This window comes from Atractosteus spatula, chromosome 4 (genome assembly GCF_055471065.1).
Source record: "Atractosteus spatula isolate fAtrSpa1 chromosome 4, fAtrSpa1.hap1, whole genome shotgun sequence".
Taxonomy (NCBI): Eukaryota; Metazoa; Chordata; class Actinopteri; order Semionotiformes; family Lepisosteidae; genus Atractosteus; species Atractosteus spatula.
In genome coordinates this window covers 61091210-61116395 of record NC_142709.1, presented here as the reverse complement: position 1 = coordinate 61116395, position 25186 = coordinate 61091210, and the positions used below count along the sequence as shown (strand labels likewise).

The 25186-nt window shown below is 37.0% G+C and overlaps 1 protein-coding gene across 2 annotated transcripts in view; it reads left to right on the top strand.

The window, feature by feature from the left end:
* uggt1 (UDP-glucose glycoprotein glucosyltransferase 1) overlaps nucleotides 1–24953 on the top strand; it is a 35272-nt gene extending 10319 nt beyond the window's left edge. Inside the window, exons 12-41 of one of the 2 annotated variants that reach the window (XM_088914596.1) lie at nucleotides 2305–2396; nucleotides 2479–2629; nucleotides 3083–3202; nucleotides 4133–4218; nucleotides 4825–4960; nucleotides 5265–5396; nucleotides 6052–6216; nucleotides 6568–6688; nucleotides 6834–6932; nucleotides 7625–7648; nucleotides 8086–8180; nucleotides 8877–9083; nucleotides 9442–9573; nucleotides 10122–10252; nucleotides 10665–10760; nucleotides 10900–11002; nucleotides 11526–11605; nucleotides 12361–12550; nucleotides 12930–13088; nucleotides 13677–13762; nucleotides 14473–14557; nucleotides 15482–15570; nucleotides 15756–15860; nucleotides 17120–17204; nucleotides 17731–17913; nucleotides 19435–19595; nucleotides 19955–20069; nucleotides 20709–20825; nucleotides 20911–21079; nucleotides 21589–24953. In XM_088914596.1, the coding sequence (XP_088770722.1) occupies nucleotides 2305–2396; nucleotides 2479–2629; nucleotides 3083–3202; nucleotides 4133–4218; nucleotides 4825–4960; nucleotides 5265–5396; nucleotides 6052–6216; nucleotides 6568–6688; nucleotides 6834–6932; nucleotides 7625–7648; nucleotides 8086–8180; nucleotides 8877–9083; nucleotides 9442–9573; nucleotides 10122–10252; nucleotides 10665–10760; nucleotides 10900–11002; nucleotides 11526–11605; nucleotides 12361–12550; nucleotides 12930–13088; nucleotides 13677–13762; nucleotides 14473–14557; nucleotides 15482–15570; nucleotides 15756–15860; nucleotides 17120–17204; nucleotides 17731–17913; nucleotides 19435–19595; nucleotides 19955–20069; nucleotides 20709–20825; nucleotides 20911–21079; nucleotides 21589–21614 (3540 nt within the window). In that variant the 3' untranslated portion in view covers nucleotides 21615–24953. The remainder of the gene's footprint in view (nucleotides 1–2304; nucleotides 2397–2478; nucleotides 2630–3082; nucleotides 3203–4132; nucleotides 4219–4824; nucleotides 4961–5264; nucleotides 5397–6051; nucleotides 6217–6567; nucleotides 6689–6833; nucleotides 6933–7624; nucleotides 7649–8085; nucleotides 8181–8876; nucleotides 9084–9441; nucleotides 9574–10121; nucleotides 10253–10664; nucleotides 10761–10899; nucleotides 11003–11525; nucleotides 11606–12360; nucleotides 12551–12929; nucleotides 13089–13676; nucleotides 13763–14472; nucleotides 14558–15481; nucleotides 15571–15755; nucleotides 15861–17119; nucleotides 17205–17730; nucleotides 17914–19434; nucleotides 19596–19954; nucleotides 20070–20708; nucleotides 20826–20910; nucleotides 21080–21588) is intronic. The other variant, XM_088914597.1, reaches the window with a different exon arrangement.
* The last annotated feature ends 233 nt before the right edge of the window (nucleotides 24954–25186 follow it).

The following is a 25186-nucleotide window of genomic DNA, read 5'->3' as shown; positions in this document are numbered from 1 at the left end:
AAGTGATTGTATCTTCATTTTGTGAAATTTTCATTTACTGTATTCTTGTAAAAAAATGCTGTAATACTGTGATCTACTCTACAATTTAAAATGCTGTTAAACATTTTTTTATATCCTCCTGCAGTATTTCAGTTTTATTTTCATTCTGACTTGTCTACGAAAAAAAAAATACATAGAAATAGTGGAATGCAACATTAAAGGATTTATTAGTGATTTTGAAAGCAGCTGTTTTAAGCTAGTATGGTTCAAATTAATTGTCTTGTACTTTTCTATTTTCTATATTTATTTTAATTGGAGTACATTGTAGTCTAATCACAAACTAAGGATTCATATTTACCTAACTTGTTAATTGAGGTTTGCACTAAAATCAAGCAATATCAAGAGGCTTGCATAAACTTTTAACACAATTTTTTAATGAAAGAATTTCTTCCTATCCATGTACCTATCCATGTACTGTCATGCATCCCAAATCTATATAATATATATATATATTGGTATGGATGATCACTAAACTAAATTTCTTTAGGACAGTCTATCAGAATAATTAGATTTTCTGAAATATATTTGTTCATTTTGTGAAATACGTAACCAGTTATAGATTAGTTAAAAGGTAGTAAAAGGTTAGATAGCACTACTGTGCAATAAAAGAAACAGTCTTTCATATTGCAACAACATCTATTGGGGGAATAGATCTGTTTCATTTAATTGTGGGTTGTAGAATCATAGCTCCTGTCTGTTAGGGCTTTTCTTTTCCATCTTTACTTTAACAACTATGAAAAGTTATCTTTTTCCTGAGGAACTTAATGGCATAATTACCACATCTGTGATTTATTTTGTTTCTTTGTCATCCTTTTGGTTATTGTTTTTAGTTATTGATTGAAGCAATTTGGCCTGGAGTTAATGAGAAGCAGTAATGTGTCAGTTTTTCATTTCATTGGCTGTAATTGCACAACTTCATACTCCTCTGTCATGACTAATAGTGCTTCGACATTCAGTTTTAAAAAGATGGATTTTGCTGCAATGTGTGGATTTGCAACCTAATTAGTAACAGTACAAAAGAAAATCAGTAACAGTTTCAGTATGAAAAATGAAAAGATATATTAATTACACCATTGCTTGTGGTGTTCCTTCTTCAAAGTAATCCCCCAATCATAATTTATATTTTTAAATGAATCGGGAGTTTTTAGTCATATTAGTCATAATATTAAACTATATTCCTCCAGTATAGTTCTAAGAATTCATTAGGGGAGATTGTTCTTTGTGTTGAAATCAATAGTTGTGCCAAACCAAGCAAAAAGTTCATCCAAGAGCTCTGCGCTGTGCTGGACCCAAGGGAGCCATTTGCTGACTTGTAATCGGAACTCCCTGCAGAGTTATTTCTTGAATGCAAACAGGCTAGCAAATTTTTCAATTTCTTCGCATTGCTGCTGCAGGAAGAAAAAAACACCAGAGAAATTAAACTTTTCATCTGCCTCCTTATTTACGGTGCAGCTAACATGTTAAGATCTCTGCACTCTGAATACTTTGCAGTACTGTACGAGATGTTAACTTAATAAAATCTATTTTTCCTTCACGTTATCGTGTTGTTATACCATAATTCCAAACTACATTTTAAGTAAGATTTACAGAGAACATTTCTCTGTATCAATTAATGTATGTGTAGTAGTTAGCACTACATCCTCACAGCTCCTGGGTCCTGAATTTGATTTTGACCCAAGGTGCCTTCTGTGTGAAGTGTTCACATAGCTTTACCATGGCAGTATGATTTTTCACCTGGTGTCCCAGTCTAGGTTAATTGGCATCTCCAAATTGTCCCGTGATGGACTGGCAGCCCATCCAGGCTCCATTCTAATTTGGGTCCTTTGCCTGTCAGGTTAGACTCCAGGTCACTGTGTCCTGAATATTGGATTAAGTGGGTATTGAAAATTGTTTTTCATAGGGCAAGCTCAGCCTGTAAGTGATGGTGGTGTTGATTATTGCTTTTAAATGATTGTTAAAGATTGTTGACTCCAGTTCCTTTCCATCTATACAGTTCTGAATATTTTGTATTAGGAAAGCCTCTGAAGTCCCTTATTTGTTACTACATCATAAAACCTCCTTTACTGCAAGCAGTGTTTCTCTAACATGCTTGGCATGAATGGCCACTTAACATTTAGGCATCCCTAGCAGTAGGAAAGTACAGTCACAGGCTTCACAATATTCTGTTTTATGGAGTATCTAGGAAAAATATCAAGCATGTGTTATAGAATATGATCCGCTGTAATAGTGCATTAACATTAACATTAACATCTACGTGTTGTCTAGTTCTTTAAAGGAACTCTGGGGCTCCAGCCTGGCGATTCGGCACTTTTCATCAACGGACTTCACATTGACTTGGACGTTCAGGATATCTTCAGGTATGTGGGGAGGGTGGTGCGAGGGTGCTGAGGCTGTTCCTGTGTGATTTTCCGTGAACGTGTTCTGTTCTCCTCCCTGCAGTGTGTTTGACATGCTGCGCAATGAGGCTCGGGTAATGGAAGGCCTCCGTAGTTTACTGATTGAGACTCCTTTCATCCATGACATCCTGAAGCTCAATGTGCAGCCCTCGGACTCGGACTATGCTGTGAACATCAGAAACTCTGCCATATACGTGAGTATTCGTCAAAGCCAGTGCCTGGTTGGGAATAGTCAGAAAGACCTTGCTAGCTTGTTGCTTACACTTCTTTTTATTGCAACCAAAATTAGAATGGGATTGCAGAGTAGAGGCTATGCTTAGACTCAGGGTTTTACTCTAAATTCTGAACAGACACTGTATTTCTTTAATAATTCATTGGCACAGTGAAACTTAAGGAAGGTTCTGTGTCTTTTCAGGGAGACAGCTACAAGGAGTACAGATTGTTAAACCCTTGTTTCTTTGGGGAAATAAGGTTTAAGATTTTGTACAAGAAACCAAAGACTAGTTTAATTTCCTTGAACCATGCTGAACTAGTGCCTGTTATGTAGGATGTAAAATGGTCTGCTCAGTTGTGTCTGAAATTGGAACTATTGCTTGGAGCAGGCTGCTCCGGTAATAAAAAAAACTGGTGCTTTTTGTTTTTTACAGTGGATCAATAACCTTGAGACAGACAGCAGGTACAATTCATGGATGTCCAGTGTACAAGAGCTCCTGCGTCCTACCTTCCCCGGAGTTATCCGACAGATCAGGAAGAATTTCCATAACTTTGTAAGTGCATCCTTTATGAATGCAGTCTCATGCAAATTCGCTCTTAAAAATAAAATGTACAGCAGGTAATCTCTCTTCCTGCAGCACTGGAATTGATTTGTTTCAGTAGTGATAAATTACAATATTTTGCAAATGTACTGTAACATTAAATATTAAAGTCTTCTCTCAAAACTGTATATAGAATCTGTGTTATGCCTGGGGTACAAGATATGCTTGGATGCTGTTTACAAAGATGCCGATTAAAACATGTCCTGGGGTTTCCATATCTTCTAAAACACTTTGAATTATATTGCTCAGTCATGTTAGTAATCCCAGGAATGAAAAACAGGGGATTTGCAATAAGAGTCCAGAATCACTCTGATGCATCGATCATTGCACCTTGAATTTCTGTCTAAAGCTGTCCTTGGTCTTTTCATTCAGGCTTGCTAGTATTTAAAAATATAGAAACACGCTTTTCTTTTCTTTTGTATTTTACATTAGTAAGACATTGTGTTTAGAGCAGCCTGTGTACACAAGGGGTGTGTGTTGCCCCTGGCTTAGCTCTCCATAGAAACACAACAATGTGGTTTTTCCTCAGGAGAGTTTTGGAGAAAGGTGTTGATATATGAAATATTTTCTTGCATACTTCTCTATTTTTATGATCTTTATTAAATGATTAGCAGTTCAAGAGATGCAGAAACCTTCTAACCTATTACCACACAATTCTGTCTGTATAGTCCCAGGAAAAATAAGTTTTTCAGGGTCATTTTTTTCTCTTTATGGGATATATAACTAATCTCCTTTAACCATAGTCTGATTGCCAGATCTTGGCTATAACATTTTTTCCAGAGATATTCCTTTTGGTAACATGATTTATTTATTTTAAAAAAAATAGAAGCAATAATTAACTCAGAAATCTGCTTATTTCAATTGCCTTCTTGTTTATTTAAGGTTCTCCTTGTTGATCCTACCCATGAGAGCACAGGGGAGTTAATGAGTGTAGCTGAAATGTTCTTAAGCAATAACATCCCATTAAGGTAAGCCCATTATCTCTCTTAAGAAGAGAGATTTTCTCATTAGCAAACTTGCCTGTTTTGTTTTATTGTGCTTTAGGAAACTTTTATACTGCTTTGCTGCCCTTTTCAGTGATTTGAGTAGGTTTTCAAACTTATAAGATCTTTCACTGCTTTTTATTGTAGAACTACAATTATTCTCTATGGATAGAGATACAGTTAGTCCTTTTCTCATTCATTATTGGAATTTGCGCTTCAGTTGCTTATTTTTAGTTTTTTTTCTTTAATTTTCCCTCAACATAACTTCAAAAATATTTCATTCATATTTGATAAGACTGCCATTTTATAGAATTTTGAGGTATGGTGTTGTGTTGATGGAACTTGTCATACTATATACTGTACAATGTACAGGACGTTGTCAGTGCACTAGAAGCAAAGTACCAAGAGCTGACAAGGCCGTTTAATCTGATCATAAAGTAATCTCTTATCAGTATATTGGGTTTACAGTATTTCAGACAAACATAGGTCAAAATAGTCTTAATTTTAATTATATAAACTTTATTTTGTTTTTATTAGATAAGCATGTATCTGCCTATACAGGAATCTATGTGTTGATTATAATTATTTCAGAATTGGTTTGGTGTTTGTGGTGGATGATACTGAAGATATCGATGGGATGCACGACCCTGGAGTTGCTTTGCTGCGGGCTTTTAATTACATTGCGGAAGAAGAGGACAATCAGCATGCCTTTGAGGCTATAACAACTGTAAGTAATCTAGTATGTAATGCATCTTCCTGTTCCGCATTTCTAGTGGAATCTTTGCATAGATCCCTCTGCTGAAGTTACAAGAGTGATGAATCTTTAAAATAAGAAAGACAGCGTCTGTGACAGATTTGAACAATGAGCAGTCTAACACTTAAATTGTAGTGCTTCGATCTGCAGCATAGGAAGCACAACTGGATGTTCAGTAGGCATTCTTAGCTGTTTGTTGACTGCAACTCCCGTTAGTTAATGCCACTCTCATTTTCCTTAAGCTTCTCTGCAGCGTGATTGCTTTTGTGCTTTGCAGATGTACAGTCACATTCCGAGCGGAGAGAAGCTGAAAGTAGAGACTGTGATTCATTTTCTGGAGAAGCAGTATCCCTACGTGGAAGTGAGCAGCATTCTTGGAGCTGATTCAGCATATGACAAAAAGAGGAAGGTAAGTCCATTCCATTCCATTATAATTTGCTTTCAGTACTGTCAGGAGATTGCAGACACTGAACATGGTACAAGTGAGCAGAGTGTGAAGCAATAAAGAAAAAGCCATAGGTTACTGAACATTCATGGATGATAACAATCAAAAGAAATAGTAAAGTGTCATTCTCACTTAAATGCACAGTATTTGACATTGTGGCAGCACTTCCATACACATGAGTTTCATATTGACAGTTTTCCTCTCATGTGCTTGTGTTTGCAAAAATGATTCAGACAGCTATATGCAACTTGGAAAGCTATCTTTAAAGCAGTCTTCCTTTGACTCAAAATAAATAAAACTGACCACTGTGTTTTCTTTAAGCAGCATTTCCCCCCATATTAAATGAAACTCAGGATATTCTGAAAGGAAATAGGTTCAAAGTAAATTCAAATACATGAATCCAGTATAGCATGATTTCCACAGTCAGTGCTTAAATTGCCCCCTGGGGATGAGTAAATTTTTTTTAATTGAGTTGAAATAAGGATTTGGGGAGACAGCTGGCCTTTACTTAACTTATATACTGTTTATGTGAGCTGTCCTTTCTGATACTGTACATGAGAGGTGTATTTATTCTTGTTTGTTTCCTGTTAAAAACCTGCTGCGTTGTCTGTGCTTTCAGGAGGGAAGACTTTACTATGAGCAAACAGGAGTGGGTCCTCTGCCAGTAGCTCTGTACAACGGCGTTCCCTATCAGAGAGACCAGTTGGAGCCAGATGAGTTGGAAACTGTCACCATGCACAAGATCCTAGAGACCACGAGCTTTTTTCAAAGAGCCGTCTACCTGGTGAATATCCCTTCTGCTCAAGGAATCTACTCAGTACCACAGACAGAACTCAGTGCAGATATTTTGGGGGGAATTTCACAAATGTCTTAGGCATAGTTGTGTATACTTTTAGGTACAGATACTGTTTCATTCTGTTGCTGCAATGAAAATCCCATGCTGGACACTAAGTGTGCCTCATTTTACACTTCATAATTTAGTGCTGCTTATGTAAAGATCAGGACCTTTTTAGAACATTTTCTGTTTTAATATAATATTGGTATGTGCTGTTTGCAGACCCCTCCTCGCAGAACGCAAGAACTGGTTTCCGTCTTTTGAAAGTCACTTTATGGTTTTTATTTTTGTCCATTCTAGGGTGAACTTTCTAGCGATCAGGATGTTGTGGATTTTGTAATGAGTCAACCAAATGTTGTGCCCCGAATAAATTCAAGAATTCTTTCTACCACTAGGCAGTATCTGGATTTATCAAGCACAAGTAAGTGATTAAAGAACGCTCTGCAGTTAAGGTTAAGTTCTTTATACCAAAGTTAGTACTTGATACCAAATTTAATGCTATTCTTACAAAATGTTGGAATAATTAAAGGTTAAGTATAATCTTTTCTATATTGCATATTTTACAGACAATCACTTTGTAGATGACTACTCACGGTTCCTTTTCCTTGACTCCAAAGAGAAGAACGCTGCTGTGGCCAACAGCATGAATTACCTTTCAAAGAAAGGTGAGAGGGTAGTCAACATTTTTATTCACACGATTGCTGAATGTTTACAGAGAGTGGGATGTCATATTCATTTAATGAGAAACCCAAAATCTATCAGTAAGATACAAATGTAAGGAGCTCACTGAAACAGATCATATTCTGACAATTTCTTTGTTTCTCCATGTTCTGCATCTACATGTCACAGTCTAATAAGTCTTGATTAGCAGAATTGGGAATTATCTGATTCATGTCAGTAGAGTTTCAGTGAAAATGCAGCTTGTTTTTCTTTCTAATTGCTATACTAAGATTAGTGGGTCCCTGGTTTTTCAAAGTCTTGGCTTGCTTCCAACAACTTTAAAGAGCCTGGAGACAAACGTTCATAGCGTCACCATTTATTGTCCCAAAATACGAGCTTTGTTTCAGGACGTTTGTAGTTTGGATAGTGCAGGGATCTATAGTAACTTTTTCACTAGCAAGTCAGCTCTCTCTCACTTCGCTGTGCTGTGCTGAGGACACTGCTGTGCTTATAAATCCATTCTCAATTGAATAAAATTTGTTTGTTCTGTGTTGATGTCAAACCTGTGAATTTTTACTGTTCTTAAGTTATTTTTTGAACCTACTGAGATTATTTCCTTATTCTTTTCTGCCTCTTTTATAATTTATATTTTTCCCATTTTTCTTTGATTTGGTTTTTATCTGACTTGCTTGGCCAGGAATGTCTTCCAGGGAAATCTATGGTAACTCTATCTATTTTCTATGCTCTCAAACTCTCTCCTTTGGGTCCTTTATGTTTAAGCCTGATTTTAGCATTATCACATTACTAATTAACTGCTTTGGATTGTTTTTTTATTTCCATCAAAGCCTGGATTGCTATTGACATGGGTTTTTAATGTTTACTAACTACAGTTGATTGTACTAAAGCATGCATTTCTGTCGACCTGGGCCTTGAGAACTGCGTTTGAATAAGTCAGCAAGTGTAGGACAGTCTAGGATGTAGTAGTAGCTCCTTCTGCATGATCTTTACACTTTGATTGGGATGAGCTTCTGTGATGGATGTGTACTCAGTAGCACACATCCATCTTGTTTGAATGGACATTCACCACTTTTCTATCTGTGTTAGATCTGGATTATTGTATTTGTTTTGTATTGATCTCTTTTATTTTTTAAATTGCAGACGACAGCTATATTCGGCCGGTAACCTTCTGGGTTGTGGGTGATTTTGACCATCCATCCGGGCGACAGTTGTTATATGACTCAATAAAACACATGGTAGGCAGGTTTTCTGGAACCATCTGCAGTGGCAATTCGAAAAATCACTTTATTTCATGGATTCGTTTGAAAGTACTAATTTGCATTTATTATAAAATTCAGTGATCAATGTAGCACCTGGAAATTCTGTAGTCTGCAAGATTTAAATTGGAAAACCTCAGGTAAATGTATAGGATGTGCCTTTGATATGTGCAAGCATTACTTTGTATTTCAGCTGCACAATGTAATTATTAGTCTATGGAATGAATGATTAAGAGATATGTGAGGGGGTTCTGTGAATCTCGCAATGAGCTGCACTAACTCCTGCAGATTATACTGCAGGTCTCCAGTGACAGTGATGACTGCATTAGAAAAATACCAATGCAGAGTATTGAAAATGAACATCCATCGATTTTAAATAAGATGAAGCTCCATTAAAGATCTTTTCCAACGTTCTAATCTAGTTTATTTCTTGATGTTAGGGACTAGATGGCAAATGATTGTCCTTTGAAATGATTTGTGGATTATAGAACTCTGAAAAGGCGATGTGATGGTGCAGTTCTACCTTTTGAGTTTGCTAAATGCAGTGGAAAGCCAAGACGCGTTCAGCTAAGTCTTTCTGCAGTGTGGTGAATCTGATAAACAATGTGAAGATACGGGAATCTGATTAGAGCTCGTCAGAAATAGTGCAATCACCCCGCTGTGTCCTGTTTGCAGAAAACCAGTAATAATGTACGTATTGGAATGATCAATAACCCAACTGAAAGCCCTTCTAATGAGGCCAGCCGTGTTGCTCGTGCCATCTGGGCTGCGATGCAGACTCAAACATCCAACAACGCCAAGAACTTCATCACTAAACTTTCCAAGGAGGAGACTGCCAAGGCTCTGGAGTCAGGGGCTGATATTGCCGAATTTGCAGTGGGAGTAAGTGACTGTGCCACTCAGTTCTTCTTTATTTTGATGATTTTTCTTTTGACTTGTTTTGTGATTTCTTTATCCTCTTTCTGGGAGTTTCCAACTTTGTTATATCTTTTTTTACAAAAACTTTTATATTATTTTCTGCCCTGGTTTTCTGTTCTTTTTATCTTTTTTCCTTGGCTAGTTTGTTTCCCTCCGCGATGGCTGCAATTCTGCTAAAGCTGCTAGACTGTAAATTACTGCTAGTAATTGGGGTGTTGTTTTTGTTACTCTTATATTTATTTTTCATGTATTCCGTTGAATTTTTCAGTTTGAAATGTTCCGTAGTTTTCACTTCTGGTAATTCTTCCTCTGTTTTTTCCAGGGCATGGATATCAAATTGTTTAAGAGTATGTATGACTCTCCTAAGGTAGACTTCCTGCTCTCTCACTCTGCGTTCTGTCGAGATGTGCTGAAGCTGCAGAAGGGTCAGAGGGCTGTGATTAGCAATGGGCGGGTGAGTCCACTATATACCAGCCGGGACTATTCTGACCTCTGGATTTTCCTTGTTTGAAGCTATTCCATTCTTGTTTCACTGAGGCAGATTCTTCAGCTAGTAAACATAATACTCCCTCCAAAAAACTAACTTAGATTAGTTCAGTTGCCTTCAGAGAACAGGTTCAACACAACAGTGTTAGCCTCAGTGATGTTCAGGTGCCTTGTAGTCATTGTTGCTAATGGTGGCCATTCGAGTGACTGACTTTCTAAAGTGCATTCACCTCCTTGTGTAATGTTATGAAGGCCTAGACAAAGAACCTAAAGATTCACGTGATTATTCATTGTGTATTCGTTGATTTAAGAATGTTACTGGCAGTGTTGATTAAGCTGTACATAAGTTACATCTCTGCAATAACCAGTTTATTTTTCCTGCAGTGTATGGTTTTGTCATGTTTATTTCAATGAGGAAAAACTGTTAACTGCTGTTACATGTATCACAGCCATTTTGTGTAAATTATAGATATATCTTTGGGTTGGGTGAGTGACTTCAGGAATCATGTTTTGCAGATCATCGGGCCTCTTGAAGATAGTGAGGTCTTCAATCAAGACGACTTCCTTCTTCTGGAAAGTATCATTCTGAAGACATCAGGAGAGAGGATCAAGAGTAAAATCCAGCAGCTGGGAGTGGAGGAGGACCGGTATGATTTTGAAAGTGAATTAGTTATATGTGATAACCCTTTTTTGCAGAGCATTGCTGCTTTGCCTATGATGATTCTTTCACTGTCCTTCAGGCTTCTGTAAACAGCTGGGGTAATTCTAACATGATAAAACGGATCTTAACCTTTTGCCAAAAAAGAATGGAGTTGTTTTTCTGCCTGGAATAATTATAATTAAATAACATGCATCTTTGCATTTCAGAGCATATCATTAACATTCATTTTTATGCACGCTTTCTAGAGACTTGTGATGTAACATGTTAATTAGCTTTGCAAAGTTTGGATGAAATTATAGAATTGGCACTGTAAATTACAGGCTTGTCTTACAATAACATTACAATTGTGAACCAAAGCCCAGTTTAGACTGATTAATCTCCTTGGTTATGTTCATCAGAGCCAGCGATCTAGTGATGAAAGTAGATGCTTTGCTGTCTTCTCAACCCAAGGGAGAGGCCAGGATTGAGTACGCTTTCTTCGAAGATAGGTACAGGTAAGTGGTGTTGTGCATTCGGTAATTTAGAAAAATAGAATTGAATAGTGGGCCAGATCCTAAAGTTATTTAGGACGTACTAGCACTCTTCTGATCAGGGGTAGCTGAGACGATTTTTGACCCTTGCATTTCATCACAGTGCCATCAAGCTGCGACCCAAGGAGGAGGAGGTGTATTTTGATGTGGTGGCCGTAGTGGATCCCGTGACCAGAGATGCTCAGAAGCTGGCTCCTCTTCTTATTGTGAGCATTGGCATATGCCACTTCATTTGAATGCATGTATAGCATTTGTCTTCCTTCTCATTATAATCTGAAGTCCGGGAAGTAATACATCTTGGTATAAGATCTTAAATAAGTTATATTATTTACAAGATTGCAATTTAAAACATTGCTGTTACATACTCTGGTTCCCATCACATTCAGCTCTAACCCAAAATTAAACATTTCCATTCCATTTGTTTTGTAATTTCCAAGATATGGCTTTGTACAATAATGATATATTCTAGGACATATTTGTCAGATTAGATCATCTATGCTTGAGAACTAACCCTTACAAATCTTGTTTTGGGAGCATTTTTTGTTAAAACAAATTACAGTTTATTTTTCTAATTTACAAATGGGAAGAAGACCAATGGGAAACATTTCAATGACCGCAATGCCGGTAGTGCTACAATGAATAACAGCTTTGCATCGAAGCCTGCTGCTATTCCCTACTTAATGCATCACTTTTAAAAACTTGTCTGATAAACATTTCCATCATTTTCAGGTTTTGCAGCAGCTGGTGAACATCAACCTGCGAGTGTTCATGAACTGTCAGTCCAAGCTCTCCGACATGCCTCTGAAAAGGTAGGGCTGTTGGAGAAATCGGTAGATTTACCGTGACAGCAAGAAAGCTGTCAAGGTGTTGGGCTTCACTGCAATTTATTTTTGTGACATTTGAGAAATGACTTTGCCTGTTAGGGCAGAGATTCAGCTTCATCCTGTGCTTGACCTGTCGTCTTATAAACAGTGAAATTAAGAATCGGCTGCGCCAGATGAAAGAAAATCAAAATGTGAAGATAAAAAATAACTAAAAAGGAGTACTGGGGATGGAGGGGCTATTTTTCTTTCAAGAAACATAGATGCTACTTGTTAGTTTCGAATCCCATTTTCAGGCAAGCAGAGATGTTCCTGTTTATAAAATGAGAATGCATTGGATCACAGCTCATTTTTCTGTGCGACTTAACAGATAGCAGAATGCTGCAAGGGTGGATTATCAGGTTAATGCAGCAAAAGGATTTAGTATAATTATTCTAACCTGGGGTTCTATTTCTAGTTTAAACTAGAGTTTTAAGAAATACACAGCACTTTTTCAATTATTTTGGCTTTTATTTGCCAGAAGAGCAAATCGTTTAAAGAAACAAACGCACTTGCTGTCAATTAAAAGAACCTCTTTAATGCTGCTGCTCACAGAAAGCATGGTTGCTAGATTATGTTGCTCGGTGGTTGATTTTTGCTTACTGAAAAAAACACCAGTTGAACATTATGAGAAACTTCTAAATGGAAACTGTATTCTACCCTTTAGATAACACAGTGTTTTACTTGTTTCTTTTGGCCATCAGTTTTTATCGGTATGTCTTGGAACCAGAGGTGTCCTTCATGACCGATAACAGTTTTGCTCCTGGACCAATTGCCAAGTTTCTTGACATGCCCCAGTCCCCCCTGTTCACACTCAATCTGAACACCCCAGAGAGCTGGATGGTAGAATCGGTTCGCACACGTTACGATCTTGACAACATTTACCTGGAGGAGGTAAACTTTTCCTTTGTTTTTTGTTGTTATTATTATTATTATTTTGTGTATTACTGTGTTTTTATGCTTATGTGCACAGATGATGCATGGTTCCACTTTGTGAGTAGCAGAATTTCCTACTGTTTACTACTGAGTTCATTTTGAACATTCATGAAATTATCCTGTGTTTTTGATGCTGACGCTAGTCATGGTATTTTAGAAGTACAAAAATAAAGGGGGTTCCTGGTTTGGGTATGGCTTCTGTTTTTACAGTGCCGTAGCAAGTCCCATTGCCCAGGTAATTCCAGTGGCTCGAGCTGGTGCAGTCGCTGGATCCTAGGTGCTGATGAGGCTGTTGACGCAGAATAGCCCTGACTGCACTTTCTGCCACGCTGTGCAGGTAGAGAGTGTGGTGGCAGCGGAGTATGAGCTGGAGTACCTGCTGCTGGAGGGGCACTGCTTCGATGTGACGACAGGACAGCCTCCTCGGGGGCTGCAGTTCACTCTGGGCACAACCTCGGACCCTGTCATTGTGGATACCATTGTCATGGCCAACCTGGTGAGTGCGCTGCCCTCCACTCATCTCGGCTGTTACTGCACAGGGCATGTTAGTCTGCTCAGCGAGTGGAATAGTGGTTGATCCTTTTCATTTTGATTAACTCAAAGCCAGATTTACTATTTTGTGTACCTTTGGCCTTCAGTGAGCTTCGGTTACTGCCTCTAACACATGGAAATGAATATAATCAGACCTCGGATGTTCCTAGAGATTTGTAAGAAGGGATGTATTATCTCCCGAATCAGTAAAATTAAACTTTGTCCAGCTCCAGCATAGTCAGGAAACCAAATAAAATCTTGAACCTGTAACATTGTGTTTTATGTGTCATGGTTCCAGAATATCACGAGGGTGTAATTAGTTCATCTGTTTATTTTAAATAGAAATATAATGTGTAGGTTGTGCTGTTGGCACATTGCTTTGCTGCTGAGTTGATGTGGGAAAATAAAAGCACATGAACATGACCTGAAGATGTGTTCTTGCCAGACTCTACACTCACTGATGTAAAATCATACAGTGATGTGAATGTCAGTATGTGGTACAGCATTACGTACTTTGCTGTTAAAGTAAATGTGCTCTTTTTGCATCACATAGGGGTACTTCCAGCTGAAGGCCAATCCTGGAGCTTGGGTTCTAAAGTTGAGAAAGGGCAGATCAGATGACATCTACAAGATTTACAGGTACCACACTTCTCAGAAAAACTCTCTGCTGTCTTCTGAATCAGCATCCATCAAGTAAAGTTGTTTCAGTTGTAAAAAGTCTTGGAAGTTATTAAACTTGATATTGTGCTTGCCAGACAGCTCAGGCTTTGACAATGGACACATTAAGGATCTAGTAGTTCAGGTGGGTAGCTGCATCAGCATGCGCAGGCTGCAAAGGAACAAGTAATAGGTTTATTCCATGCTGAAAAAACAACGTTTAGGCAACGTGTGACACCCAAAGAAGGCTTCACAGCTGAAACATTTCAGCATGGAATAAACCTATTACTTGTTACATTAAGGATCTAACATGAAGATCTTAAGCCTGCCAGTTCTGATATTCACCCGAAAGTTGTGAAAGTGTAGCAGAATAAGGGGAGCATGCAAAATGGAGATAGTTAAGAGGTGCTTCTCATTTCTTTATTAATTCATTTTACAGAGAAGCTAATAAATTAATACAGAAATGATGAAATTCTCTGAATCCGTTACTTTTATGGTAATTTGTAAAGATCGTGGACTGCTCTTGGATATGAACATGGTAGTAACACTGATAAATCTGATGTAATATTTGTGGGGAAAAAAGTCTTTACATCTGAATGTGAAATTACTGTATATGTACAACAATAACATACATCCCAAGTTCCAAACTGGTCCTAGAAAATTAAGCCTTTTTTCCTGCCTTTGTTCTACAGCCATGAAGGAACAGATTCCCCTCCAGATGCTGATGACTTGATTGTAGTTTTGAATAATTTCAAGAGTAAAATCATCAAAGTCAAGGTAATGTCTGGTTTGGATGGTTGTACTTAACACCTCATAACATAATTTACTGGACAATAATGAAGAAGATACTGAACTAAATAGATTTCTTTCCATGTAAGATTAATTAAATGCTGATTGTTAACATATTTTATTTACTATTTTGCATTTTGTTTGAGAAAATATTATTTTTTTATTATTTTTATTAAATACACATTGTTAATCGAATTATTTTTCTGAATAATATGAATTCTTCTATATATAGAAGATTCTTTCTATATTCATTCTTATAATTTCTAATAAAATAAGCACTGTGTGCCCAAATTCCATCTACCAGTTGCTATTTTTGGTCTTATCTCTACACAGTCACCCAAACTGGATAAAAATATAGGTCGACCTTGACAGCAGTGTCTCAGTTCTTCTTTTAAAAAATGACAGCCTGAATGGGGAAAAACAGCTCTCTTATTATGGCAGCTAGAACTCTTAACAGCACCCTGTGACGACTGTAGACAGTCTGTCATTTTAAATTGCTTTGCCTGATGTATAGGTCTGTGGAGTTTGCTGTGATATTGTTGTCTATGTGGTGTGAATGCTGTCAAGTTATATTCTTGGGACATTAGTTTGGATAGTGTTTGAAACCATGCTCCCTGGAAGAGAAGTGGATGTATTTGTTGTTGTAGTATTCTTAATTATACGTATTATACATATTACATGCATACATATTATAGTTTTATATTAAATCTCACCAAATAGTGATTTAGTGCCTTAAATGATCTAAATGTTCATAATATGTAACAGTGCCTGTGCATAGTTTGTCTTGGGTGGTGTGGTTTTTCTTTTTTTTTATTTCTACCATTTTGTCCTGAATTAAAGATGTAATTTTTAGTAGGTGCTCATTTCTTTGAGGGAGTTTTGTTTTCAGATGTGGTACTTTTTTTTCTGTAGGTCCAAAAGAAACCAGACAAAATAAATGAGGAACTTCTAAGCGATGGAAGCCATGAAAATGATTCTGGATTTTGGGAGTCTTTAACAAGGTATAGTGGACTATAAAATACAGGCTTTTCCATGAAGATCATTGACGTAAATCGTTGTCCTTTGTTGTTTTTTAGCAAAATTATTTTTCAGGTATTTTCAGCTGAAGTCTTTCAGTTGTTCTGGGTCCTTCTGAAGCCGTACTTCATGGAGAATCTTCATTAGTGCTTTTCTGTTTTTTTTACAGAGGATTTACTGGTGGCAAAAAAACTGAAGAGGTGAAGCAGGAGAAAGATGATGTTATTAACATTTTCTCTGTGGCTTCGGGACATCTGTACGAAAGATTCCTCAGGTTGGTTTTGTGCATCAGGGCCGTCTTTTTGGTTCAGAAGAGCATAGAACAAAGCACTTTGCTTGGAATATCTTCCTTCTTACATGGTAGCTGTGAATGTTCAAGTGGGGAGCAGAGATAATGAGAGAAAACTGGATTTTTTTTGTGCTTGTAACTCACTGAAGGAAGACTCCAAGATGCATAGATTCATCATAAATATTCTAATATTTTTAGATAACTGCCTCTTCTTGGCAGTTTTGTGAAATGATTTAAATGGAAAAATATAAATTAACATTTTAGGGCCATTTCGTTTAACTTATGGACTGAGAACTCACTTCATGATTCAGCGCAATGAAAACAAAGCTGTGCATCAGCGTGAAGTAATCTGTGTTGACGCATCTTAAAGTTTATATGTCTGGAACAAAGATGATTTGTCTGGATCTTTCTTTTTTTTTTTTTTAGTGAACAGTCTACTCTGTCATTTTTAAATTGTAATAGGCCAGTACAAGATCACTTTTCCTGGAAATCCCAGGCAATAAATATTGACAGGAGTCACTTTAATTGGTCTTTTATTGATGAATACTGAGAGGAGTGTTGAGACAGGTTTTCGACCTGTGCTTTTGCATCCAAATTAGTTTTTAATGAGCACTGGAGTAGTCATTATCTCTAACCCAAGATCTGTGTACTGCAAACTCCTGATCTCCTAGCATTTGTGCCAATCATACAGAATTTTGATTAGATATAAACAAAGTAAATCAATGAAGTCAAGACTTCATTGTTGGACTTTCTCGGGAAAATATCATTAAGACAAAACCTTACAGTTTTTCTTTTTATCTATTTTACCTAGTACAGATATATGACACAGACGTGATTTTAAATCACTAGTCCTGAAGTGTGTTTTGTTGTGTTAGTGCTATATAGAGGTATTCAGAAATAAAAACACAGAAAAGTGTTACTTAAACTTTTATTAACCTTTTGTATCTTTTCAGATATCAAGTTTCATAAAACTGAAAATCTTTAACTTTTGCTGAATACATAATATACACAAGAGTTAATTAGGAATAGTAGCTAGTTTACCTAAATAGCAAATATTTTTGGTAAACAATAACATTTTAAGATATGAAAAATAATTCAAGGAGAATTCAAATGATATATCCAAACAGTGCTCTTTGTAGGTGTTGTAAATATATATATTTAGTATAAAGTAATGTTTTAAAGTGGAGTGTTTTGCAAACACTTTTTATTTGCATGGCGTTTATCTCCTTCTTTGTTTTCAATAGAATCATGATGCTGTCAGTCCTAAAACATACAAAGACACCTGTGAAATTCTGGTTCCTGAAGAATTATTTATCTCCAACATTTAAGGTAAAAATAATGTTAATTGCAGAGAAATATCACAAACCATATAGTATCATCTCTGTATGGTTAACAACAATAAATATGGTCAAAGTAAAATTAATGTCCTCTCCGGAAATATAGCTCCAATTTACAGCTTGAAGATGTTTTTACAGTTAAACAGGTTTAGTGTGTGTGTGTGAGTCAAACCAGATTTCATCCCTGAAGAAAACAGATCTAAAACAGAAGAAAGATGAGTTGCAAGGTTTATATTATTTCACATTAGTTTGGTCATTTGGAAGCAAGCGTGGGTAACCATCACGGTTACATAACAGATGATAGTGCAATAGAAATTGAATAAAATAAACTCAGACAAAACTCAATATAAACAGAGCTACTGTGTGTCCAGGGTGTATGCATTACATTATGTCCAAGTAGTGCAGTATGCCGAATACAATGACTACTGTCTGTCTGTGTAGCCCTTACGGTTGATACTTTAAAACCTGACGTGCTGAAGTCAGTCCTGAGTGAAATCGCTGTGCTCTCTTCTTCTCAGGAGTTTATTCCCTACATGGCGGAGGAGTATGGGTTCCAGTATGAGCTGGTGCAGTATAAGTGGCCCAGGTGGCTTCACCAGCAGACGGAGAAGCAGAGGATCATCTGGGGGTACAAGATCCTCTTCCTGGATGTGCTCTTCCCTCTGGCTGTGGACAAGTTTCTTTTTGTCGATGCTGACCAGGTATGACTTAAAATACAGACGTCTTTTGCCATGATTTGCCTATATTCTAAAATAAATCTGAGTGCATTCAATATAAAAAATAGTTCAGCAGAACGTATTGGTCCATTTTGTTAATCCATTTACTTATTTCTGAGTGGTCTTTTTGGCGTTTTTAAAATATTATGTCTACAATAATAACTGCACTCAGTTCAGCTTGTTAAATAGTTTTAGACATTGAGCTGTCGTTTTCTTTAGTATTTTTGTGTGTTTTGGAGTCTGTGCACTAGAATGTTTTCTTGAGGAAAAAAAAGCAATTATCAGTTTGTGTTTTAGATCAGTGGTACTTACTGTAAAGAAATGGTAAAAGAAAGAAATCTTCACAATTATAAAAGGTCAAATGTGGTAGAAAGCAAAACCCGTAACCTCCAAAGGCTATTGGAGAAAAAGTGTCAAAATCTTCCCAAAACTTTCCCAGCTGTCACCTGCAAACTTAGGTCATATGAACAGAAATATTACAGCAATGGCTATGCAGGTGAAGAGGAAGAATTCTATGTGTCCTGGTAGTGCATGCCGTACTAAATGCCATGGTTTTCATAATGTTTCTTCAAAGAGTGTTATGTCCTATAATAAAATCATTAAAACCTTTCCAGCGTTCTAATGCTTCTCAAATTTGTGCCTTTCCTATGTGGTCTCTTTTCCAAATCCAAATATAAAAAAGCTCTGTCAACAAATCAGTGTGGTTATCACAAGGACAGATGCAAAAAAAAAAAATCTAAAAAAGTAAAAAAATACAAATTTCAAATTGGTCTTTTGCAATGAATTGATCATGCGGATTGTGATGCTTTGTCAGTTAAGTGGCTTGATAGAGAAGCTTAGGTGGCAAAACTGTTGAAGCTTGTAGATGAGGGTTTGTGTAAGAATCTGACCTGGCCTGGAATTAGAATTTCTACTTCAGCAGTTTAAAGGATGTTTTCCTAGTTGTGTTATTGTAAAGAGATTTGCAAAAACACTGATATTAGAACATGTTTTGAAGATGTGCTTGTTTGTCTATATATGTAAGATCTTTCAAACCTATTTCTTAAAATGTAGTCATTTTCTCTCAGTTTAATTTACAAATGTGTGGTGTTCTTTCTGTTATGAAACTAAAAAATGCAGTGTTTTTGAGTTTAATATGATGAAATTCTGTGCTGCAAGTATAAAAAAGATTAACTTGATTATTTTCCATAAAGTAAAAAATGAATGTCCGTATGAGAGGCACTTGTTTTAATTATTATACTCTTCTGCCATCTGCTGTTTATGTTCAAGAACCTCCTGCTGTATTTTGGCCGGTTGCGATTAAGAATATGCTTCCCTATTTCACTCTGTTTCATTCCAAGAATCACACTGTTGTTATAAATCACTGGGACCACATAGTGCAATGTAGGTTATGGCTTCGATTGCAAGAGTGGTTAAGAAAGATGTGTAGGACAGAAAAATCAAAATTGTAATGCAAAACAGCTGAGCAAATTAGTTTAATCATGTATATGTTTTACATCTTACTAGATAGTGCGCACAGACCTGAAGGAGCTGCGAGACTTTGACCTGGAGGGGGCGCCCTACGGTTATACGCCATTCTGTGATAGTCGCAGGGAGATGGATGGCTACAGGTTCTGGAAATCGGGGTACTGGGCTAGCCACCTCGCTGGAAGGAAATACCACATCAGGTACGACACCCTAAACAGTCAGTCAACACACGGCAACTTGTCGCAGAAGTTGTCCCCGTTCATGTGATCCTGTGATTTGTTTTTTAGTGTCAGATTGTCTTGTTTTTTTTGAGTGCCAGAAGATTTGTTTTGAACAAGTTCAGTGTTTTAACCCAGACTCTTGGTAGTATACTGATAAAATACAAACTGGAAGGAGTGATTTCTCTCCGATGGTTTGGCCACGACAGAGGCTGGCTTGCTCTGGGTCGCTGACATGTACAAGGGGAGTGGGTTTAGCATTAGTTCTCAAAGCAAGTCGTTCTGCCTGGCTAGATCTGCTGTACTAGATAAGTAACTGAGACAGGATGCTTCCTATGTAGTGCCCTGTATGTGGTGGATCTGAAGAAATTCAGGAAGATCGCTGCTGGAGACCGGCTGAGGGGACAGTACCAAGGTCTGAGCCAGGACCCCAACAGCTTGTCCAACCTGGATCAGGTGTGTAGTGCTCAGCTAGTGGAGCATTTAATTCAGTTCCTTTCAGAGTCAAGGGCCTTGAACTAGTTACCCAATTATTCTCAGACTCCAAACAACAGTCCATAAATGGGGAGTGATATATAGGAGCATTGAGATGTTAACATACAGTAGCTAATAGTAAATGTCATGATGTAAATTGGCTTGTGAAGCAACTCTTTTGGACATCCGTCCAGCAGCAACTGTGCTGCTGTTATACAATATAAAATCAAGTACTCAACCAGTCATTAACAATAATTAACATTTTTAATATTTCTTTTTTTTACACCAATACATAGTAATCTGTTATGTGTTGAAACAATACTTACTATGCTGTTTTGATAACATTTCCTTAGAAACAAATATTCTCAGAAGCAGCATCTCATGACTTTTAAGCGGGGAAAGAGCTCATGCAGGTATCACACACAGCTTATTAGATAAAATGTGTCTGTCAGAAACCACAATAAAATAATCTGATCTAACACCACTAGAAGCCATTAAACTAGGAAGGTAATGCTTCTGTTGTTCATTTTTAGATTGTGAGGAAATGCCCAGATCTTTTTTTACAAATGCACTTTGGACATGTATTGCTAAACGTCATTCTGTTTTGTGTTTGCTGTGTAGGATTTGCCCAACAATATGATCCACCAGGTGCCAATTAAATCCCTCCCCCAGGAGTGGCTTTGGTGTGAAACATGGTGTGACGACTCGTCCAAGAAAAGTGCCAAGACGATTGATCTGGTAAGAGGTGCTTCTTTGCTGGGCTTTAGTGTTTACCTGTTAATCCTGCTGGTGTAATTCTATCATCTGGCCCTTCCGCTTGTAGTGCAATAACCCACAAACCAAAGAGCCCAAGCTGCAAGCTGCAGTGCGCATTGTGGGAGAGTGGTCATCCTATGACCAGGAGATCAAGAAGATCTACAACAGGTTCCTGGAGGAGAAGGAGAAGGGGACCACTACTGTCACCAATGACACAACGCAGATAAAAAAGCCAGGTGTGTACAGTGCCATCGGGTCAGGGTCCATTTCAATATTAGGAGGAGGAAAATATACGTAGCTGGTGACTTTTGCAGTGTAACTGCTTGATTCTTAAATTGTTGCCATTCTACATCTGTGCTACATAGCATTTGTGCATTATATTCTCTCCTGAAATGTTAGAATACTGCAAGAAATGTGCTCCGCGCAGCTCAGTTCCTCTCCACACGTAACTGAAATGTTCCTCGAATGATATTGTGAAATAGTCATGTATTAATTTGAGATTTGAACAATTTACAGTAGGACTAAGAATGCCTGATACTTCAGGGATACGTTAAGTGCACCCGTTACACAATACCACTTAGTGCAGTCGGATAGAGCCATGCAGTTTTTGCAGTTATCTGGGTCTTAAGATCATTTTTCACTTGTTTTTTTTCTGCGGTTTAGCCTTCTTTTGGCATTTGCCTAGGCACAGAAATGACTGAAATTAACATGATGTGCCTTTTCACTTTCTTTGTTGCTCCAATAGGTTCTGTTGACCACACGGAGTTATAACCTGCAGTCGTGCAGGGGAGGAGGACATTCGACTCTGTTTAAAGAGTTTTTCTTTTTACAAGACGTCTGTTTCCTGGAATGAATCCTGCAGACCTGCTGAAAGACTGCTACTGTCCTGAATGCAATTTTTATGATTTCTATACTGTTGGGAGAGGGCATTGGGTTTCTGTATTTGTCCGTGTAAAATGAAAGGGAAGGTGAATTGTTGCTGATCAGGCTCCAGGGCTGGGTAAAATAAAAATAAAACTCAAATAGGTTAACTGCTCTACATTAATGTCCCCTTTTCTCCAGAGAAACCCATCCTCTGTCCGTAGCTTTTTTTTTTTTGCACATTTATCCTCTTATCTGTCACTCACAGAAGCTGACATCAGCACAGCTCACAGATTATGATTAAACTCGAAAATAATTGCCATATTATGATAGAGCAGGATCCAAAATAACTATGCGAGATCCTTTACAAATGCTAAATATTCAAGTAGTCATTGAAAAGGCTCTAAAATCATTGAAAGCACAACATCTGTTTTTGAAAGGGCATTAATAGGAACTAGAGACCGAATAATACCACGTTTTCACTTTAAAATACCCATTTAAACTGCTTTTGTGTACCTCTATAGTGTTTGTGGAGCTTTTATTTGTGTCAAATAAGGTGCATTCCCCTTTTCATAAGTGTCTTGTACAGTTTAATGCTGTCACTTTTTATTACCTCATGCGTTTTTTGCAGGGATACAAGGTTAAGATAACATGCTGTTTTTTTAACTACAGACTAGATTCCGGTTAATCTAATTGCAACAATTGAAAGTTTTATGAATGTACATCAACTCTCATACAGGTCCTTATTTGTTTTTGTTATTTTTATTGAATTTTGATTTATTTTAACTATGGAAAACGTTCATTATGACAAGTAGTGATAAGACTAGATCTATAATTGTCTTGGTTTTACCCAGCCCTTTTGATGAAATAAGGTTTACATCTCAGGGAAGATCTGATTTGTCCTGTTTGTTATGGTAAAAAAAAGCCAAAAATTCAGTGGATTTTATTAAAGCTCTTCCAGAGCAGAAAAGACCAACATTAATAAAAAAAATGCGAAACTGAACATTGCACTTTGTCATACAACAAAACTACTTTTTCTGTGTGTCCTCTAAGTTATGCCAGGATACAATACAGTTAATGGAGATATATCATTGTCACTTAGGCTTGAAAAGATACATGTTGAATCAATGACTGCAATGTGAGAAGTGTATATTTTGGTTCTGTAACTAACCTAAAGTAGTCATTAATTTAGAGTCTCTGGCTGCAGAACAGGGAACATTTTAGTTCCAAAAAATCCTTTAAAACTTCCCCAGCATTCTCAATGTCCAGCGTCATAAATTTATCTATTGTAAAACAAAATTCCTAATTCTTTGCATATCCCTAAAAGTAATCACGCTGTGACAGATTATACAAGTAGTGCCTTGTCTAGTAATTTAAACCCATTAGAGCCTGACATAGATCTTTGTTGAAAGATTCTAAACTAACAGGTCATCTCATGAGTAAGAATATAGTTTGGTTCATCATAAATTGTAAAATAGAAGCATTCCTTGGAGAAAATATTTATTAAAACATTTTGCACGTTACTAATCTGAACACTGAAGGACAGTTTTAACTTTGAATTTTTAGCTAAGATACCGTGAGCCCTTGTCTGCTCTGGTAGTCAGGAGATCTACTTTGAATATTCTCTCTTGAGCTCATACATGTAAGAAGAGGCACCATGCCTAATTCTGCCAGCACAAGCCACAGCTGGTTTCAAGTACCATGATTTAAAATTCAGACTCCTCCCTCTTAGTCCTGTACACAAGAAAATCTCAGTGCATTGTACAGTAACCCACAGCATCCTTATTTGTTGTCATAATCCATTTTTTCATGGTATGACATCAAGTTTTGAATGAAAAAAGTTTTTCAACTCATCTCTTAAAACATGGGTTTTGAGTACATGCGATCAGCTTTCTGTCTTTAAGCTTTACCTTATCCTAGTGATGGACATTTTGCATATTTGTGATTTATTGAAATAGAATGTGAATTATTCACAAGCAAGGGGGGAAGAGTGAAAACCTACAAAGAAACTGTTATGCAGTAATATACTCAGTGCATTAAAAATGCAGCAATTCTGTTGGTTCCACTACTCAGTTGTTGGGTTTAAATGTGGCCTTAACTTTGCAGAATCATTCAGTAAGATAGAAAATAAATTCAGCTTCTTCAAACAACATTCTTTGTATGCAAGGTTATCCTAACAGTGGGGAAAATTTTCTGATCTGCAAAGACAAGGCCTTGACTTTGATGTAATAAAATTAATTTACATGTGAATAATCTTTATGGTCTGTATTTGTTATGCATGTCTGTGGTGGTGTTGGGAAATGAAGAAATGTGGTTACTGGACCAGTAAAATTGCAGTTTTTGACAAATATTTTGAAATCACTTAAATATAGACATCATGTAAGGTACAAAGTATGATCTTGTTTTGTAGGAGGCCGTAGCTTCTCTAAAGCATCAGATTGATACTAGCTTCAGAGCAATTCTGCAGTTCAGCCACTGTCTATTGTCACTTCTTGTAAAAGCCAACAAGCAGAATAAAATGCACTGAGCGGTAGATTATATCAAGGTCTCAATATTTTCATATTAAATCTGACAAGGTTTTAACCTTAGTATATTGTACATGCTTTTCCACGGTTCTGCTGTGCGACTATTGACTGTAGGCTGTAGATGATCCGAAAAGACAATCTTATGTGACGAGTCTCATTCCAGACAATCCCTTCCTGTTTAATTGGGATAGCGGTGTACAGTGCCCATTGGTGCCTTTTGCATGTTGATTGCTGTTGTACAGAAATGGCAGGTATTTTTCCAAATGCTTGAAGGTCCATTATTCTTTTAACTGTAACTTGTTGACTGTTGTTTGCTGATTGGTTTTACAGTGTTGATAAATTCAGCAAGAAGTGAATGAATAGACCCGGCACCTATTTTTCCTATAATTAAATTATGTTATATGTTTTTTTCGGTGGGTTAATTATCATGACCAAGGTACTGTAATTGTACATTTTCAGATTACCACAAGTTACCATAGTGCTTACAATAACCGAGAGACAATGAATCTTTTTAATGCTTAAAGCAATGAAACCTTGTCCATGGTTGTTTTTAAGGAGGAGTTATTGTGAAGTATGCATTTGTTTTTTCTGTTATTTTATTATTATTGAATACATTCATACTTTATAGAGGAAAGCAGCATAGTCATCCATGGATTTTTGGCTTAATGTACTGTTACCTGTGGAATATCAATATTTTGTAATTGACAATAAACCCAAGAACCAAGTACTTTTGGTGGGATGGTGGATTTTTTTGTAGTTTATAGAAATCTGAGCTTTGCTGCTATTCTTTGGTTAAAGACGTTGTGCTTCTTTACAACCAGTAAAAAATAACTGCTGCCTTTTGCATTGCTCGTCACTCGTCTGGCTTTCTTAGAGAATTAATCAAACACAAACAATTTATCCCTGCTAAGCATTTCAGTTACTGCTCTGAAAAATCATTGCATTTCTAAATAACAT